Source organism: Cannabis sativa, unplaced genomic scaffold (genome assembly GCF_029168945.1).
Source record: "Cannabis sativa cultivar Pink pepper isolate KNU-18-1 unplaced genomic scaffold, ASM2916894v1 Contig3, whole genome shotgun sequence".
In the NCBI taxonomy this organism is placed as follows: Eukaryota; Viridiplantae; Streptophyta; class Magnoliopsida; order Rosales; family Cannabaceae; genus Cannabis; species Cannabis sativa.
The window spans coordinates 6,039,709-6,059,465 of NW_026870039.1; the positions used below are offsets into that span (position 1 = coordinate 6,039,709).

At 34.6% G+C, this 19,757-nt stretch overlaps 2 protein-coding genes across 3 annotated transcripts; one reads left to right on the top strand and one right to left on the bottom strand.

Annotated features, from left to right (window-relative positions):
• Positions 1-826: 826 nt before the first annotated feature.
• On the top strand, positions 827-5,139 carry LOC133033313 (uncharacterized). Its single transcript, XM_061108040.1, has 8 exons — positions 827-1,203; positions 1,389-1,670; positions 1,989-2,272; positions 2,504-2,632; positions 3,042-3,164; positions 4,047-4,154; positions 4,449-4,627; positions 4,735-5,139. The coding sequence occupies exons 1-8, from the start codon at positions 1,053-1,055 to the stop codon at positions 4,856-4,858; spliced, it is 1,380 nt and encodes a 459-aa protein (XP_060964023.1). The 5' UTR covers positions 827-1,052; the 3' UTR covers positions 4,859-5,139.
• Positions 5,140-5,526: 387 nt separating this feature from the next.
• LOC133033314 (peptidyl-prolyl cis-trans isomerase CYP40-like) lies at positions 5,527-9,526 on the bottom strand. Of its 2 annotated transcripts, XR_009685572.1 has the most exons (10): positions 9,058-9,526; positions 7,750-8,250; positions 7,458-7,545; positions 7,277-7,329; positions 6,957-7,061; positions 6,649-6,724; positions 6,253-6,290; positions 6,085-6,157; positions 5,900-6,004; positions 5,527-5,768 (listed from the first exon to the last, which is right to left on the bottom strand). XR_009685572.1 is itself a non-coding variant. In XM_061108041.1 (9 exons), exons 1-8 carry the CDS (start codon positions 9,226-9,228, stop codon positions 6,104-6,106), a joined length of 1,086 nt encoding a protein of 361 aa, XP_060964024.1. In that variant the 5' UTR covers positions 9,229-9,468; the 3' UTR covers positions 5,527-6,004; positions 6,085-6,103. The 2 variants fall into 2 exon arrangements, 1 of the variants encoding a protein (XP_060964024.1); XM_061108041.1 differs by having other exon boundaries at positions 5,527-6,004; positions 9,058-9,468.
• Between the last annotated feature and the right edge of the window lie 10,231 nt (positions 9,527-19,757).

The following is a 19,757-nucleotide window of genomic DNA, read 5'->3' on the forward strand; positions in this document are numbered from 1 at the left end:
AAAGTCCAGTTGAAAATCATTCTTTCCTAAGATAAAAAAGAGCAATAAAAATCGAATAATAAAGGTGAGAAAATCGGTTATGAATGCAAAGAAATCTCACCATAAAATAAAAACTATTTTAGCATCTAAATTGTCAAAAAGGACTTTACACCTCACCCCAATCAATCAATAGTCTTGGGCAAGCTTTCTGAACACAAGCCTCCATTGACACCTCAAACAACCCAAATCTCCCCGGACTAATTACCAACTTCAGCACCATCGAGTAACTAAACCCTTACCCTTTCATCTTCTTCTCCAAATGATTCAGAATGTTGGGGTTTCCTTACCTTCCTAACGTCTTCTTTATTTCATATTTCTTTTCACTTGAGATGGTGGAGGCAAAATTTTCCACAACACACGTGTGGCGAGGGACGGTGCGGCGGCTGAGGCAGCACCACCGAGGGATGAGAGGAAGCCAGAGATCAAACTAATCCTTCTCACATTTCTTTCTTTCTTTCAAAAACAAAAGCTTTCTCTCTCTCTACACTCGCTGGCCAACAAAATCGTCACCGCGCGTGGATCTTTCCTCTCTGCTTATGCGACGTCGTTTCACGGCGAATCAGTGCAGATCTAGGGGTGATCTGTCTTTAGAGAAATTTTTATTTTCGAAAACATATATTATAATAGTGACATTTAAAAATGTCACTAAGATAGTAAGATCCCCTACTAAACTTTAATAAGTTAAATAAAAATTGACATATAGATTTGTGCATATCGTAAATTTTTTTGGATAAGGCAAATTTGCAATTAAAATGTAAGAAATTCCATTAAATATATATAGGCCGAGAGAATTGGGCTGTTATTATTTTTGTTTGGGCCATCTAATTCAATGCAACCGTCACCCTCGATTTGAAATCAAATAGAACGCTCTTTCCGTCTCTGCTCTCTGTGTATTATTAAGAGCTTTCACTTCTCCCCTCTCTTCCAGTGAGATACTGAGATTATCACATTTATTTTGTGATCATCGTGAATCTTAATCGTCCATTTGGACGGCAAGAGAAGCACAACCGGAGATGTCTCCACCAACGAATGCGGTCCGTACTATCTCTCAGGAGGCGTTTGACGAGCTTGTGAAGGAGAACATGGACGACCTTGGGATGGACCCAGCTGAGTCCCTTCAAGATGCCATCGAAACTCTTACCCTCCAGGGTGTTGATCTCTCAGGTCCGGTCTCACATCTAAAAACTCTCGTATTTTCCTCATTTTCCTGGGAAAATATGTTGAACCTCTGGTTTCTCTGCTTTCCCGCAACTTTTCAACATCCACACTTACCCCATTTCTTTACGTTTCAGATCTATAGCAAAAATATTTAGTTAGAAGGTTTTTGTTTATCTGTGTTTGTATGGCAGGGATTGTCACTTGCGTACCAGGAGAGGGTGGTGTAGATGATAATCCAGTGATACAGTGTTTAAATAAACTGAAAGCATTTCCCAAGGATCAAAATTTGGATTCAGTGGCGAGATTGTTTGAAAATCTGGCTGAACTATGTAGTGTACAAGGATCTGGAAATGCAGCAATAGCTACTAAAAATGGAGCGGTTGAATTAATTTGTTCCCTGTGTTCTGAGATTCAAATTGAGCAGGAAAAGGCTCTTGTTTCGACCTTAAAGGCAATGTCTTCTGTTCTTCATGGTATGTCGGCATTTCTTGTTATGGAGTTCATACTGTTTGCTAATCTGATGAGCTAAGAATATTGCTCTTTTTTAGTAAAAGCTGTTGGATTTCAAATTGGGGAGGAGCGATTGAACCATTTATAGTGGGACATATTAGAATGTGAAATGTTGAAACAAGAATATCTTTAGTGGTTATCTATGGAGGTACTCGTTAGTCAATTCTGATTGCTTTTGTTTGCTTAGTCTAGTGTTAGATAATTCACCCTGAAATTTTTGGACATTATTAGGCTCATCTCCTTGGTGCTGTTTATAACATCTATTTCCTTCTCAATTCTAGATCTTCAAAGTACAGAAACATTTCGGGCTAGTGGCGGACCATCAATTGTGGTGAATATCTTGAATGGTGGTGTCCAAAATTTAGATATCTTGAACAGTGGTTTCGCTGTAGTTGCTGCAGCTGTGACTGGTAATGAGGTTTTAAAAGATGAATTTATGGAGTTGAAAATTGATGAACTTATTCTGCATGCATTGAATCGCCCGGGTGAAGGCAGCATTCAAAGTTTGTATGATGCTATTCGTGTTCTCCTAACACCTGATGATAACCGTGTTTTGGCTTCACAAGTAAGTCGGCAGTTCTCAGAAATATGTATCTGACTCTGATTGGCATACAGTTGCAAAGTTGGCCAATGCCCTCAATTCATATGTATTCCCTTTTAAGATGGGTGTGTAGGATTAGCATCACATTTGGTTATGCTCTTTTTACTGACAGTGTTTTCCAGGGAAACCACTAAATGCCCTGAATAAGGTTTTTCTTTCAAGTAAATTTAACTTTTAGTCTTGTGTGAAATCCAGGTTTATGGTTATGCAAGGAAATTTGCAAAGATTGGAATTGCAGAAGCTCTGGTGGCTTCATTGCAGACTGAGCTTAGCTCACCTAGTCTAGTGTCAGCTAGCATTGCTTTAAAGGCTGTTGCAGTTAATGTAAGTGAATTGTCATTCTTTAAGACATCAATGGTGCGTTTGGTTGATAGTAATAGAAATGGGAATGGAATTAAATTTTATAAGTACATGTATAAAAAATAATTATTATTATTATTATTTTCAAATTGCATTCAAATGGCCTTTTTACTAATTTGAAATGGGATAGTTATTCCACCAAAATATTAGAAAAATCATTCCGTTGAAATGACATTCATATATATTAAAATGCAACCAAGCAATAAAATAAAATAAAATTTGATTGTTTTTCATTCTATTCCATTACCTCCAACCAAAGGCACACTTAAGGTTTATCAATGCATTGACTGACGTTCTCAGTGCTACACTTTTATCACTTATCGCTCGTAGGAAATTTATTTCTTTGATACTGAGGCGAATTTCAATTTCACAGGATGAAATATGTAGATCCATTGCTGAAAATGGTGGAATTGATGCTTTGCTTCGATGCATTGATGACAGTGGGGAACAAGGCAATAAAAGTGTCGCTAGAGTTTGCTGTTCTTTGCTCTCTAAGGTCTAAAATTTAACTGATTAAGATTATTGATTTTGATCAAGTAACAATCATTTATTTAATTGTTATGCATCTAAAATCTTATACAAGGTTTCTGATTTTTATTTTGTCTTATTGTGAAATATATGATACTACAGCAAAACTTCTATGAATATTTTATTCAAAATAATTTCTGTAATTAGTTATAATTTTTCAAGTCTTGTATTTCTATATAAGAATAATTAAATATATATATATATGAAAATATAGAATTAAGAATTTTATTACACATTTGTGTGCATTATATGTATAATATTATGTCCTTATTATATTTACTGAAAATAATTTTATTACAATAAGATATTTATTTTTTCTAATGTAATATATAATGTATAAATATTAGATACTAAGGATTTCTTATTGTTATTTTGGTTACTTTGATGCTTTTTAGTGTTTTGATTTTTTTTTTTAACTAATAACACTATTTATTTGTTGTTTCCAAAAAAAATAAAAAATAACTCTATTTAGTCATAATTAGTTTGATCCCAAAAGTATCAGTAAAAGTTTTACTGACTGCATAATAAACAAAAAATATTCTTGAATAAGGAAACGGACTGAATTTGTTTAAATTTCGATAGAAAAACGAAAGTTTAAAGCAATTTTCTTGCCCCTAATTGAACTTTTTATTATAATATTAAGATGATACTAGATAAGAATAATTTTACAAGCATTATTATAGAAATTTAAACCAATTTTGTTCTTGGTGTTTATTTATATTACTGATTTCAGTGTCATTTTAGATTAATGATTTCCAGTGTTATTTTGTTTTCTGAATCTAATTAGTACCTCTTATGTCTCTTACAACATTTTATTTTTGTTGTTGAATAATCTCTTGCAACTAATTAGTTGGCTGGAAGTGACACAAATAAAAACGTTATCATTGAGAAAGGAGGTTTGGACAGGCTAATCAAACTCGCAGCCAGATTTTCTGATGACCCTTCTGTCCTACATGAGGTAAGAAGACAGACTAGTCTTAATATTAAGGTCATATTTACATTGTATTACAGGCACATACATATATATAGATATTTATATATAGGGTTTTCTGCAGTAGGAACTCTGTTTTGGACCTACTGATAAGAACTTATCTGTTTAAAGCACATGAATTAGGGTTAGATACTATTTTATTTTTTTCCTCAAATCACCCTCTTTTTTCACTGTGAGAATCATTATGAGTTGGAAGGATAAACCATGCAGTGGGCGTACCATTACCTATGTTATCTCACACTTGTTTACTTATGTTTATAGGTTATGTCAATTATCTCTATACTTTCTTTGAGGTCACCGGAAAGAGCAGCACGGGCAATGGAAGCTGGGTCTGGTGACCTTGCCATCCAAGCCATGCAGAAGTTTCCAGCAGCACAACAAATGCAGAAAAGTGCCTGTCTCATGATCCGTAATCTTGTTGCTAGGAACCCTGAAAACAGGTAAGTCTCTCCCTCTCCCATTTGACATACCCCCATTTGTCCAATCTGCTTTTATGAGATTTCCATTATAGATTGCAATCTAAATTAAGATTTTTCACTTTTGACAGAACTATTCTGTTAAATAATGGCGTTGAGAAGCATATAAGGAAAACGAAACAAAACCACGAGTTCTGTAGGGAGGCTGCTACTGACGCTCTAAGGGATCTGGGACTTGATGATTACAACTCATAATTCTCGGTCACTGCCCTATTCACTTCTTTGCTAGGACATGTTTTTTCCTCTCTACTTTTTACGTTTTTTCTTTTCCATTAAAATGTGTGCGCTTTATTCTGTTCCTGTACGCTCTAACTTGATTATACCCATAAAGAAAAAAGGTTCAAGTGTGTCAAGCAACTACGGAAAAGGTAGAAAGGAAAAAGAGTGTAGTCATATTGACTGATTGATGTATTGGGCACTGTTCAGATTCTTTATGTCTGGGCTAAGAATTTTATTTGGCCTCTCATTGCGTTCAACTTACCTACCAACCTTATAATTTGAATGGTATATTTTAATGGCACTCAACTGAGACAGGCAGGACAATAATGGTAAACCGTTACATATTTTTTCAGAAAATGCAGCAAAAACAGCTTCAAATTGCAAGACTGCCTTGGCAATGGTTCTGGTTTTACCTTGTTACCTTTATTGGACAAGCATGTATAAAAACAAAATTAAGTTGGCCACCATTCTATGTTGGAATACGTTTGACAAAATTATACATATAATAGTGAAAGAAGCATATTAAGGCCAATCATAAAGGTTGGTGGGCCAGAGATCAGAAGGTACCAGAATGCCATGAAAACTTTTGGGCGTTACGAGGAACATGAACATAGTAGATTCCAACAAATAGCCAAGACAAGATAAAATCAAAATTTCACACTATATACCCAAAATCCTTTCCCAAATGGAATATGACAAAATTCTTGATTTATAATAATCCAGTAAAAGTTAACAAGTTTCTCTAAGCTAGAAAAGACTTCCCACATGAAGAGATGAACAAAAACGAACTAGAACTCTATCAGATTTGGTTCAAGCCTCAGAATTTTTACAGTTTGTATATATCCTGTGGGGAGCGGTTTGTTCTCCATTCATATTAAAAAAAAACCTACCAAAAAAACCAAAAAGAGCATTGGTAAGTATGGCCATAACAAGAAACAAAGACCTAATTGCTTGAAAGAAAACCACAGCTAAATCATTCGAGAACAATGATGTAGACTATTCTTAACAATTTATTACCTTAATCTCCTCCAGAATGTGGGTAGTAGCCAAAAAAGCCTGAACCACTTGACTCTAACTATTAAGTTCATGAAATCTGATACATTCTCTGAATTTGTGGGCAGCCTGCATAATAAAAACAACATAAGGAATCTACATACCAAAATGGAATTATGAAATGAAAATAACAGACATTATAAGAATACCGGTTTTCCTGCTAAAATGCTATTGAAACATTTTGCTGTATGCTTTTCTCTCCAGATCGCGCCTATCAGCAATCTGTAATAGTTCACAACATTTTACATGTAATTACAATGAAAAGTAATTCTTTCTAGCTATTTAAAAATCAAAAAATTAGGTTTGATGTTACATACCCTCTTCTTAGCAATGGCGAGTTCTTTTTTTATTCCAGCTGTAATCACCAGATAGATAGAAGGTATTAGCAAGTTTCAACAATTTAATCTAAAAGGTAGGTAATGAAGATAGAAATCACTTTATTGCGCCATTATGTACTTTATTTTATATAGCAAGAAATTTGAAGACCTGGTCAATTATTAGATGCTCAGAAATTAAATTGGCAGTCAAAAACTAAATTACAAAGATTTTGGACAATGCTAGACCTCCACACACAGTAACCAGGATTGTTCAAACAGATTTCGCCACACTCAATTTGAGTACACACAAAATTATAGTTTGAAAATTCTAGTTATTAGGTTGTTCGATTTTCTAACAAAAAAATGACCAAAAGACAGACTAAAACATTCACTAACCATCATTTGGCTCCAAATCTATTGCCTTCTTGAAGCTTTCAACTGCAGAATCAATGTCATTAAGGGCCATGTAAGCCTGAAAAAGAGGGTGCCAAATTGTTAAGATTTGAAAATATAATGTTAACCATTAGAATCAACCATTTCAATAACAAGGCCCAAAAGATACGCTTTACATAGTTTATAGGGAAAAAAAGAATTAAAGGAGCAAAGAAAAAAAATAGACTAACAGGGGAATGGGAAAATTTCATAGACTATATATATGAGTGGCTCAACTAAAGTTCCTTCAGTAGTTAATGGAAGATACCAACCTGACCTTGGCGAAACAGAGCTTTCACATTATTCTCTCCATCGCGCATTGCAAAATCGGTGTCTAATAGTGCTCCTTTCAGATCTCCTAATTTCAGCTTACAGGCCTAAAACAAAATTTCCAACATTCATTTATGGTTAACAGAAAACAGTGGACTAAAGAAGAACAACCAAGTGGTTTTCTTCTTTTTATCTTTTTAAAGAAACTTAACAGAAATGATTTCCATATTTAATTTAGATGACAATTCACAAAAATCTTCAACTATAGGCTGAGAAAATGTTTTATAAACATATTGGAATGACACAGAGAGCATGAACTTACAGAGCTGTTTGTAAAAATCTGCGACTTTGTCTTTCTCAAAGACGAACTCCTCCCTATTTTTTTTTTAACAAAAAACAGTGTGCGTACAATGAGTAACATAAAGAATATTGAGCCAATGAAGCACATTTCACTCAGTCAAATATTTGGGAATGCATATTTTTATGGTTGAAAGACATGCTACCTTCATCAATGCCATCTTTTTCCCAACATATATCCAGGTAACGCAAGGCCTTCCTATACTTTTTAAGAGCCATCTTAAAGTCTTGTTTCTGTGTCCAATAAATTGTTTTTGTTAACAAAACATAAACATAGAAAGAGAAGTAAAAATCCAAACATTCATGCACTTTGATTTGTTTCAATAGACTTTAATTGAAGATTACTATAATGATGTATAAACTCAATTCATCATAACAGAATATGAAAATCAACTTAAAAATTAAGAACACAAGTAAAGAAAGGCAAGTATTAAATACCTTGTATGAGTCATTACCAAAGGCCTTAACTGCTTCAACGGCAGTCATCCACCATGACAAGTCACTAGGACTCTCATCGAGATCAGCTGGCCAGTCAGGATATATGTCACCATCATTGAAAAAATTACAGATTCCATCATCCTCCCCCTCGGGAATCTCCCCACAGTCTGCAATGATGGCCTCAGCAGTTGGACAATCTCCCTCACCAATTGTAATGTGCTCAATTGACCGTACGACCCCCATTCCTTTAGTTACCTTCCCAAAAACAACATGTTTCCCATCCAAATGAGAAGTGCGAGTTGTTGTGATGAAAAACTGAGAGCCATTTGTGTCTGGACCAGAGTTAGCCATTGACAACATCCCCTTCCTCTCATGTTTCACTTCGAAATTCTCATCTTCAAATTTCAAGCCGTAGATAGATTCTCCCCCAGTACCATCTCCCGCTGAAATATCCCCACACTGAACCATAAAGCCCTTGATAACTCTATGAAAACGAACTCCCTATACCAACAACATAAATAAGAGTAGAATCAAGAAAGGCACCATAACTGAAGCGCAAGTAGCTATAGCCATTTGAAAAGCACAAGAGAATCACTTTATCACATTCCTCATATGAAACCATTAACACTACGCCAGGACAAGACCAAAATACAAAGATAACTTAATCCATTTAGATTAAAGATATCCCATTATCTCATTACTAAATTCTACTAAGCAAAACATCGATACATCATAAACGCAGTGTAGAACAACTATAAGAACAAGAAGTGATTTTAAAAAAAAAAAAAAACTAAAACTTCACAACTTTAAAACATGATACCATTGTCACCTCTATCGAAATCAATAGAGTTCATTACCAAAAAAAAAAACCCAAATATTCTACTTTTAAGAAAAAAAAAAAAAAAGACACCACTTTATAATTAAAACACTAGAACAATCAAATACCCTGATGTTAATAATATGATCAAATAAAAAGCTAAACGAATATAACCAGTCAGACAGTGGTCTGTCTGGTCTGGTCTCTTCATCATCAAGGGCATCACCGTCTTTTCCTCACCCCTAAAACGAAAAAACTAAATCCGTACATTGTGGTCAATGACAACACAAAAAAAATGTAAGTTGCAAAAACAAGGAGGGGTTTTTAAGTTCATACGGGCATTCTCGATTTCTTCTCCACCTATCAAGAACAAGAAAAATGAACCCTTTTTTTTTCTTTTACCAAAACCATCATAAACCCAGATGCAAACTTGCTTATAAACACATAACATGTACATATGGATTATATAGGTCTCTTATATAAAAGGAAACCTTGTAGTGGAGTGGGACACCAGTGTTGGGACCAATGCCCTTCTCTCCGGTACAAAGAGCCCTGAAATTTTCGGCGGTTTTGGGCACCACATCGTCATATAGCTCCACCACTATCCTGCCTTCGAGCTCTCCTCCGATACTAATATCAAGAAAACACCTTGTCTTCCCCATTATATGCAGCTCTGCTTTCTCTCTCCTTGCATATAAGTATATATAGGCAAAGGGGTATATACGTTTGAGGAGGAGGTTTCTAGAGTCTTCTTGGTGAAGTTGTGTTTCGTTATAGTGAGAAACAAGAGACAGAAGTAACTATTCAGAACCCTATTAAGTCATCCCCACCACCCTATTTATTTCGAAATGCCTCTCTCCCTCTTCTACTACCTCTCTCTCTCCCAATCTGCCAATTTTTTCAAAGTCTCGCAAATCTGACCGTACACCGTATACTTTTTATTTTATTCATACCCTTTGTCCTCTTCTGTATTTTACTTTTTACTCCATTGCTTGTGTGAGACATAATAATTTGGTGGAAAAAAAGAATAAAGTAGGAGTATTGCTATAACACAATCTCTAATGTTAGGAGGTTAAATTTTTTTAATCACCTAAAAATATATTATTTATTTATTTATTTTTTGAATGAAAATAATTTTTATTAGAAAGAAATATCCGCTAATACAAAAGACTGAAGAGTAAAGGGAATATCACTAGACGACCTGACCAATAACAAGCACCACGTGCCATACAGTGCGCAGCTTTGTTAGCAGACCGATTAACATAACCAATAAAAACATTACTTAAAAAAGATAAAAGAACTTGACAATCTTTAACAAATAAACCAAAAATAGAAGGCATAGATACCGAACTAAGAATAGCTTGAACAACTAAAATACAGCATGTCTCTAAAATGACATTTGACTTGTTATTCCTCTTTATCCAACTAAGTGATTCTTTGACACTGAGAACTTCTACAATTTCGGGTCGGCAGCTGACAGAAGAAATAGTTAAAAACGCCTCCATCACTCGGCCATCGCAGTCCCGTGCTACAAAACTCGTGCCTATCTCATTTGTGGCTTCAAAGACCGCCCCATCCACATTAATTTTTAACTGACCAGCAACCGGTTTGGACCAGTAATTTCTTGTGTCAGTGCGATTGGAAACCAGAGACACTGCGCCCAGCCGCTTAGACTGAGCACTCGTCCATTGGCGAAGAGTGGTACGAGCCAGCCAAATAACATCAGCAGCACTATGTTGGAAATTATTTTACCAGGATCTTAGATCTACTCACAAGTATGTTGATTAACACCCTAAATATGAACTTTCTAAAACGATGAAATAAACACATATAAAGTTTAGTAAACCTTACATTGGGTGCAGCGGAATTAAATGTCTCCTTCCGTTCAGATATCTAGCCCTTGATTCCTTTCTGTAGCAGAGCATTATCAATATCTGAACCTGGATCTCTTTCTCTGAATCTTTGATGCTGAAACTCCTTCTTGCTGAAAGTCTTTCTTCACGATCTTCCTCACTATGGTTGAGGTATCACTTGCTGTGTGTGGGCACTATTCTCACACTAAGAATTTTGAAATTTCAATGAAGAAGAAAGAGGAGAAGAGGTCAGCCAAAGATAGGAAGAGAGAGAGGCTCAGTTTTTTCTGAATCAGAAGTGTAATTTTCTTGAAGCCTTCACTATCTATTTATAGCATTCCACTAGGGTTAGGTTTGAATTATTTGGCATTAAAATAATGAAAATATCAGATGAAAAACCCTACAAAAGTGGCCGGCCATGCATAGTGGATTTGGGCCTCACTTTTTGCAATTTTGCAGTTTTATCTTTTCTGCATCTGATTTTCTCAAAAACGTCAATTTTCTAATTCAACCATTTAAATGTCAATTCTAGCTATTTAATAACTATAAATAATTATTAAATAATATTGTCATTTATCATATTTATTAATTGAACCATACAAAGTATCATAATTAACAAATATGCCCCTAAAACTCTTTCTTTACAATTTTGCCCTTACTTAGTGAAAAATTCACAAATAGACATAGTCTAATTTGAGAATTATAATTGATTAATCAAAACCAATTATATGAGTCTTACAAGCAATATTATCTCAACTAGTGCGGGGACCATGGGTCTATATAACCGAGCTTCCAATAAGTAGATCAAGAATTTATTACTAAAATTCACTGACTTATTAATTCTTCGTTGAATCCACGCATAGAACTTAGAATTGCACTCTCAGTATATAGAATGCTCTATATGTTCCACCATATAAACACATCATTAGTTATCCATTGTTATAATCCTAATTTGATTAATGATCCTCTATATGAATGATCTACACTGTAAAGGGATTAAATTACCGTTACACCCTACAATGTATTTTAATCCTTAAAACACTTAACCCCGTATAAATGATATTTCAGCTTATGTGAAATGAGATTTCCACCATTTATTTTCGTTTGGTCAAGCTCGAAGGAGATCATCCTTTACTTACTATTCGCCAGATAGAAGCTATAGATTCCATGTTTATGTTAGCGCTCCCACTCAATTGCACTACCGTGTTCCCAAAATGTACGTATCACTCTGACCTAAAAGTAGGCTTAACTAACAAATCAAAGAACACGAATAGCCTCTTGAGATTGAGCCTAATCATAACAGGATTAAGATCATTTGATCTAGGATCAACTAGGCGATATTGACTTGAATAGATATTACAGTAAGTTTAATAAATCTAAGTCAAAGTTCAATATCGGTCCCTTCCGATGCATACTCCATGCATCCAACTTTGAAGCTTTACTTTAACCAATGCTCTGGAAAGAACATAGCACTTCTCCAAATGCAAGTAAACTCTGTTGTAGATTATCATATCAGTAAAACCCTGTGTCTGATAAATCTAGGAAACTTTATTCACATAGTCATGTTTACTTTCCAATATGTTGACAACACAATAAACAGGATCAAGTATGTGAAAAGGGTTTCAGACGAATTCATACATTGTGTACATATAATCATGAAATAAATCATGTGAACCATGCAACATTAAATGTTATTTCTGATCTATATTAATAAGTAAATCTGATTATATTGAAATGAGTTTTATTTAGGGCATAAAACCCAACAAACTCCCAATTGCACTAATATAAAACAAAATGTGCATTTCAAATAATCTCAACACCTTGATATACAAATCAAGTGTAGTAGTAGTAAACTCCTTGTAATAGGATCTGAAAGGTTGAATTAAACACAACCTTTTCTCCACCATTACTCTTCCTTAATCACAATATCATTGATAATGTGAAATTCCTCTCTATATGTCTACTCTCTCGGGATACTGGATTCTAGACTGAATAAGTACATTTCCTGCAATTTTAACATTCAGTCCCTTTCTGGTAGACCTAGAGACTTCAGAAAGGTTTTTACACTTCTCCAAAATCACTATTCCACCCCCAGAGTAATCACCATCTTATCAGAAAGATTTTCTAGCATAAAGGCAAATTTCGAAATCTGATATGGTGTAGTCTAAGAGTTTTAAACACACCCTTATAGACTAACATATAGTTCCTCTTCTTAATCTTAGGATTTACTTGATTGTCTTCCAATGTTCTTCTCCTGGATTAATCTGATACCTACTCATTACTCCCACTCAACAGCAGGTGTCTGGTCTAAGGCATACTAAAGCATATCTGAGACCTCTCACTGTTGATTTAAGAAATTCTTTCATGGCTTTATCTTTTCTGGAATAGTTGAGACTTTTCCTTAGATAAATAAAATCTATGCCTAAGAAGTTGTCAAGCTTCTATAAATTGCCATTAGAAAGAAAATGCTTCAGCATCTTACTAAAGTAAGTTGCTTGCATTAGAGTAAGTAATTACCAGGTATACCACAAGCCATAGGTTTAGATAAACTCAAACCTATAATACTGGGAACATGAAGTTTTGTTAAGTCCATTGAATAGACTTATATACGAAATTTCCTTTTATGTCCTTGTAATAGAAAAATTTAGGTTATTCCATGTGAATGGATTAAACCATAGTTCTATTGGCTTTTCTTCTTCGTTTCTTATCTTGACAATCCATTAATTGTTTAAACTCACAATGGATTTTAATCACTAGTGTCTTCCAAGAAGGTGAGTTCCTAGAAACTCTCCCACTACGACAAGGTATTGTGAATTATGTCTAAGAAAACTAAATGGTATTGACTTCTTCGGTTGTGACAAGACAACAGAGGCAGTGGGATCATCATATGTCATATAAGATGATAGAACACTTTTGGAATCAAGAAAAAATATCTCCTTTATTTGCTACTTTATTTTCAGACTAGTCATTTTCTTAGAAAAGTAGTATTTGTTTGAACAAACACTTTCTCATCTATTGACAATGGTTAACAGTTCTAGCTTTTCTTAAGATTTTGATTAGGACATCCATGAGTCTAGTAATGATTTACATTAAGTATACAACCATTACATCATTCTGAAATTGTATTACCATAGAAGGAATTAGGCAACGACTAGTAACTAATCATCAATATGCAACTCGAAATTTCTGGAGAGGTAAGTTTGGATATAATTCAAAAATCAATTTAATGATCTTTGAACTGCATATCTATTAACTATTTTTCCACCCCTATCAGTTCGCAAGATCTTTAACCACTTACCTTGATGATTGCTAGAAATTTAAGAAACCAGTCAAAAAAAATTGTTTGATGTGGAATGGCCAACACCTAACGCAGATCGGAGCCAACATGAATGAGCAAAGGGGTATTGAACCAAAACATGGTAAATCGACTCTTCCCCATAGCTGCACAACACACAATGTATCCCCACCTGAACATGTTTACTAGACAGTTGAGTACGCGTAGGCAAACAACCCGAAAGAGCTTTCCAAATGAAATGTAAAACCTTAGGAGGGGCTTTAAGCTTCCACAACATCTTCCAAACATCATCCTCCATAGAGGAGTTCCAACTACCATTGACCGACTGTAGATGATTGTAGGAGCTTTTGACAGTGAAAAAGCCAGTTGGATCCTTATTCCAAAACCAACTATCACTCGCAAGATTAACACTAAAAGGCACCTGTTTGATGAGCTCAACATCACGGGAATCAAACAAGTCCTCAATAAGCTCCAAGTTCCATTGTCTACTACCTGGCTTCATAAGTTGAGACATTTTACAATTGGTCAGTGCCGGATGATTAGAGACCACACACGGATTATCCTCAGACAAAAGCCAAGGCGTGTTAAGCACCTCAGTAGATGAACCAGGTCCTATTCTCCTACGAGCACCATCTTTGAGCAGCGTTTGTGACTCAAAGACACTACGCCATATAAAACTCGGATTGCCACCCAACTCGGCCTCCAAGAATGTACAAATAGAAAAATATCGAGCCTTATATATCCGACCCACAATCCTGATACAGCAGTAACCGCCAACCTTTCTTACCCAACAAAGACATATTATTTTTTTATATTATTTTTAGTACTTTTTATTTAATAATAATTCAATAAACATCTTTTAAAATTATTAAAATAATATTATATTATCATTTACTACATATTAAATAAATAAATTTTCTTTATAATAAAATAATAAAAAAATATATAATAGATGCTATGATATGACATTCTTTTGTGGTATTTTTTTTTTTTATGAAATATCAACTTCATTAAATTAATATTTTGAGTACAAAATATTTAGCATACCAACTGGAGCATTAGACACAAAAATACTATGACCAGAGAAGGATCGTGACATCCTAACAACAACATGTGCTAGACGATTTGCTGATCGTTTAACAAAACAGATTTTAATTAAAGGCAAAGAAAGGATAAGAGAATGACAGTCTTGAACCAAATTCCCGAAAATGGAGCAAAGAGGCGAATGGCTGCGGATGGCTTGGATGGAGACTAAGCTGTCTGATTCCAGTTCAACATGTTGCCAGCCTTGACGTTTGATCCAACTTAGAGCTTTTTGATGCCCATAATCTCTACAACCTCAAGGGCGAAGACACTGTTGAGACAATGAGCTTTAGCTTCGACGAGAGATCCTGAGTTATTTCTTGCAACCATACCATAGCCATATTGGTTGTCATTAGCAAAAATCGTAGCATCAACATTAATCTTGATTGTATTTGTTCTTCGGTTTAGTCTAAAGCTCAGCTCCATCATCACAACTACAAGAGTAGATGTAAGATAGAGAAGTGTTATCTTGAGCTTTACGCCAATGATCAAGAGCTATGCGAGCTGTGTTGGGTTTTGTGCTCTAAATAAAACTCATTTCAATGTAATCAGATTTACTAATTAATAAAGATCAGAAATCGCTTTTATGGTTCACATGATTTATTTAATGATTATGTTTAATGTATAAATTTTATTAAGTCCAGAACATATATAAATATGTATATATTTGTTCATGAGTATAGTGTCGTCAGCACAGTGGAATATAATCATGATTATTTGTTCAAAAATTTAATTCCCATGATTTGTCAGTTCACTGGATTTAGACTGGCATGATAATCAGCGATAAGGTATACTTACACCTTGGATAAGTGTTATGTCCTTTCTATGACATTAGTAAACTTTACCAGTATCGGATATATGGAGTATACATTGGAAGGGACCGATATTGATCTTAGATAAGATATCATAAACTTACCGTTATATCTTTCTAAGTCAATATCAATGGTTGATCTTAGGTCTATGGATCTTAATCCTGATATGGTTAGGTTCAGCTTAGTTGTATTATTTATGCTCTTTGAGTTGTTTGTGGAAGTTAACTTTTGGTTCTAGTGGATAGTTACATCTTGGGAACATGGAAGTTCAATTTAGTGGGAGCATCGATCATAGATATGGAATATATAGCTTCTACAAGTCTTTAAAAGTGAAACGATGATTTTTTTTAGCTTGGCTGAATAGAGATAAATGATTGAGATCTCATTTCAGTAATTATATTAGTTTACTGAAATATCATTTATAGGTAGCTAAGTGTTTTAAGGATAGATAAATTGAAGGGTAGAACGGTAAATTTGTCTTTATTCAATGTAGATCATCTATAGAGGATCCTTGACTATTAGGATTGTAACAATAGATAATCATAACGTATCTATATCGTGGTACATATAGAGCGTTCTATATAAGGAGAGTCTTTATTCAATTTTAAATCTATAGTGGCGCAATGCGGAATTAATAAGTTAGAGAATTTACTTAGTGAATTCTAGATCTACTTATTGAAAGCTCGGTTATATAGGCCCATGGTCCCCTCACTAGTTGAGATAATTATGCTTGCAGACTCAGTTTATTGATTTTAATTAATCAATTATAATTCTAAAATTAGACTATGTCGTATTTAAGAATTTTAACTAAGCAATGGCTTAATTGTGAAGAAAAGAGGTTTTGGGGTCAATTAGTTTATTAAGAGACTTTGGATGGTCTAATTAATAAATTACATAAATGATAATTTTATTTAGTAATTAATTATAATTATTAAATAAATAATTTTGGCATTTATAGGATTGAATTGAAAAATATGGTATTATTGAAAGAAGAATAAGTAGTTGAAATAAAGTGGCAAAATTGTAACTAGAAAGTGGTCTTATTTGAGTGTACGACCATAAAGTATTTTTTGCCCAATATTTCATTCTTTTTTAATCCATATAATTCAGCCCTAATCCCTAGTTGAAACATTATAAAGGAACATGATACTCTCACTCATCTACTTGATGTCTTCAACCAAATCAAACCTAGTTTTCTATGTCAGACAACGAGTTGATGATGAGAGAGTTCCTTCCTTAGTGATTTCAGCCTCCTTAATTGTCCATCCTTTTTCGGCCTATAGTGAGTGAGTGACATGCCCACACATAGCAAGTCAAGTACTCAATCATAGTGAGTAAGACGGTGGTAACCAAACCCAAGGGAGAGAAAGAGATCCAGGTTCAAATCTTGATAACGCTTTGCTATAGAAAGGAATCAAGGGCTAGAGATCTTGAACGGAAGGAGTCATAATATTCTGCTGCAATCAATGTAAGGTTTTCTTAAACCCTTATTTGTTTAATTTCATTGTTTCAGAGAATTCAAATTTAGGATGTTAATTCAACATACTTGTTAGTAAATCTAGATCCTAGTAAAATATTCCCAACAATAAATGCATTCAGAATCGAGAATCCACTCCTTGTTATTGAAGACTCTGACATAGAGAACAACTCTCCGTTTGTGGAGCAGTCGTCACTATCTTCAGCGATTGCAGAAGAGTCTTCCCATGATGGTGGTGCCAAAACTCCTTCCTATCTCCATTGTGAGATTTGTTGAAGCCTTGTTGTTCTTTGTACTTCTTGCAAAATCTTTGCAAGTGTTCAGACCTTCCATAGAAGTAATACTTCCCTGCGTCCTTCTCTCTTGACTTCGATCTTGATTGAGAGTGATGGTGTTTATTCATTGAATTCACTTTCTTAGGTGATCTTCCTCTTGCCAAATACACTTCTTCTTTCTTGGATTCCTTTTCCAATTGTAACTCGAAATCTTTTGACTTAAGTGCAGCAAGAACATCTTTCAATGCAATAACATCTCTACCATACTTGATATATGGCTACCTTGACTTCCAGATATGCGATTGGAAGTGATCTCAACAGAATGATGGTCTGGCTTTCTTCATCGACCTTGTGATTTATGTTAGCCAAACCTGCATTAATCTCACTATATCAATATTCTCATCTGAAGAAAGGAAAGAAATTATTCTAAAACCGTATAATCTTTCTAGCAAATTAAACTTGCTAGCTGTTATACTCGAAATTCAGTAAGCACATCAGAGGAAGACACGTGTCGAGTTGGGAAGAACAATAAACTCAAACACGCAAATGAAAAGTATACTTAGCATGGAACAACTCATTGGAAATATAATTCGCAGGGTATGTTTATAACTCGGATGGCTGAATAGCCTTCTGCGAGATAAAAACGTACGAACTGCTAACTTATGTATTGACGAGAAACCATGTGGGTGCACGCGTTCATGACGAGGTCTCAACCTCACTGCGTGAAAGAGAAAACGACAACACTAAAAACACTTAGCGTATATTATATGATATATAAACTGAGTATAGATAGTGGGACGAGTCAAGATAGCAGACAGTGAGGCGTTTATCTCGTTAGAAGATGATATGCATGCGAGGGAGATCATCTCGACTCCAAAAGGTATAGTTATCAGACTTAAAACAATAATAGTCTCAAGAAGCCGAAATGATAAGCAACTGCTCGCTATCAAGGTTATCTTAGCTCCATTCTCGGTGAGGCCTCCCTATGAGATAAGGCTTACCGTATATATTTGATTACGTGTTCATCTCGGTCCAATAAAAGTGGGTTACTCATAGCTGTGTGAAAATCTCATTTATTTGACTTGATTTGTAATAAGATCCCACGATTTTAGGGATAATGGTTGTAAACATATTTTGGTCAGCTTTGCAATTAACTGCCACTATGCAATTATAAATAGTTGAAGACAAGATCAAAAGAAGGGGGGACAAAAAAAGTCTTATGAAAGAGGCCCTGAAAAAAATACTCAGAAATCTGAATATGATTGACTCGTGGACTATGCAGAATTTTAACGGCAAGTGGGAGTTTGTTGGGTTTTATGCCCTAAATAAAACTCATTTCAATATAATCAGATTTACTTATTAATATAGATCAGAAATAACATTTAATGTTGCATGGTTCACATGATTTATTTCATGATTATATGTACATAATGTATAAATTCATCTGAAACCCTTTTCACATACTTGATCCTGTTTATTGTGCCGTCAACACATTGGAAAGTAAACATGACTATGTGAATAAAGTTTCCTAGATTTATCAGACACAGGGTTTTACTGATATGATAATCTACAACAAGAGTTTACTTGTATTTGGAGAAATACTATGTTCTTTCCAGAACATTGGTTAAAGTAAAGCTCAGGTTGGATGCATGGAGTATGCATCGGAAGGGACCGATATTGAACTTTGACTTAGATTTATTAAACTTACCGTAATATCTATTCAAGTCAATATCGCCTAGTTGATCCTAGATCAAATGATCTTAATCCTGATATGATTAGGCTCAATCTTGAAAGGCTATTCGTGTTCTTTGATTTGTTAGTTAAGCCTACTTTTAGGTCAGGGTGATACGTACATTTTGGGAACACGGTAGTGCAATTGAGTGGGAGCGCTATCATAAACATGGAATCTATAGCTTCTATCTGGCGAATAGTAAGCAAAGGATGATCTCCTTCGAGCTTGACCAAACGAACATAAATGGTGGAGTACTCATTTCACATTAGCTGAAATATCATTTATACGGGGTCAAGTGTTTTAAGGAATAAATACATTGTAGGGTGTAACGGTAATTTAATCCCTTTACAGTGTAGATCATTCATATAGAGGATCATTGATCACATTAGGATTATAACAATGGATAACTAATGATGTGTCTATATGGTGGAACATATAGAGCATTCTATATACTGAGAGTGCAATTCTAAGTTCTATGCGTGGATTCAACGAAGAATTAATAAGTTAGTGAATTTTAGTGTTAAATTCTTGATCTACTTATTGGAAGCTCGGTTATATAGACCCATGGTCCCCCCACTAGTTGAGATAATGTTGCTTGTAAGACTCATGTAATTGGTTTTGATTAATCAATTATAATTCACAAATTAGACTATGTCTATTTGTG

Bases quoted from the DNA above. Each gene is read 5' to 3' on its own strand.
- LOC133033313 (XM_061108040.1), top strand. From the start codon at position 1,053: ATGTCTCCACCAACGAATGCGGTCCGTACTATCTCTCAGGAGGCGTTT. The intron at 2,273-2,503 runs GTAAGTCGGCAG...TGTGAAATCCAG, and splicing joins ACCGTGTTTTGGCTTCACAA to GTTTATGGTTATGCAAGGAA. The intron at 4,155-4,448 runs GTAAGAAGACAG...TTATGTTTATAG, and splicing joins ACCCTTCTGTCCTACATGAG to GTTATGTCAATTATCTCTAT.
- LOC133033314 (XM_061108041.1), bottom strand. From the start codon at position 9,228: ATGGGGAAGACAAGGTGTTTTCTTGATATTAGTATCGGAGGAGAGCTC. The intron at 6,725-6,956 runs GTTGGTATCTTC...CCTCTTTTTCAG, and splicing joins CTCTGTTTCGCCAAGGTCAG to GCTTACATGGCCCTTAATGA. The intron at 6,158-6,252 runs GTATGTAACATC...GAACTATTACAG, and splicing joins TCGCCATTGCTAAGAAGAGG to ATTGCTGATAGGCGCGATCT.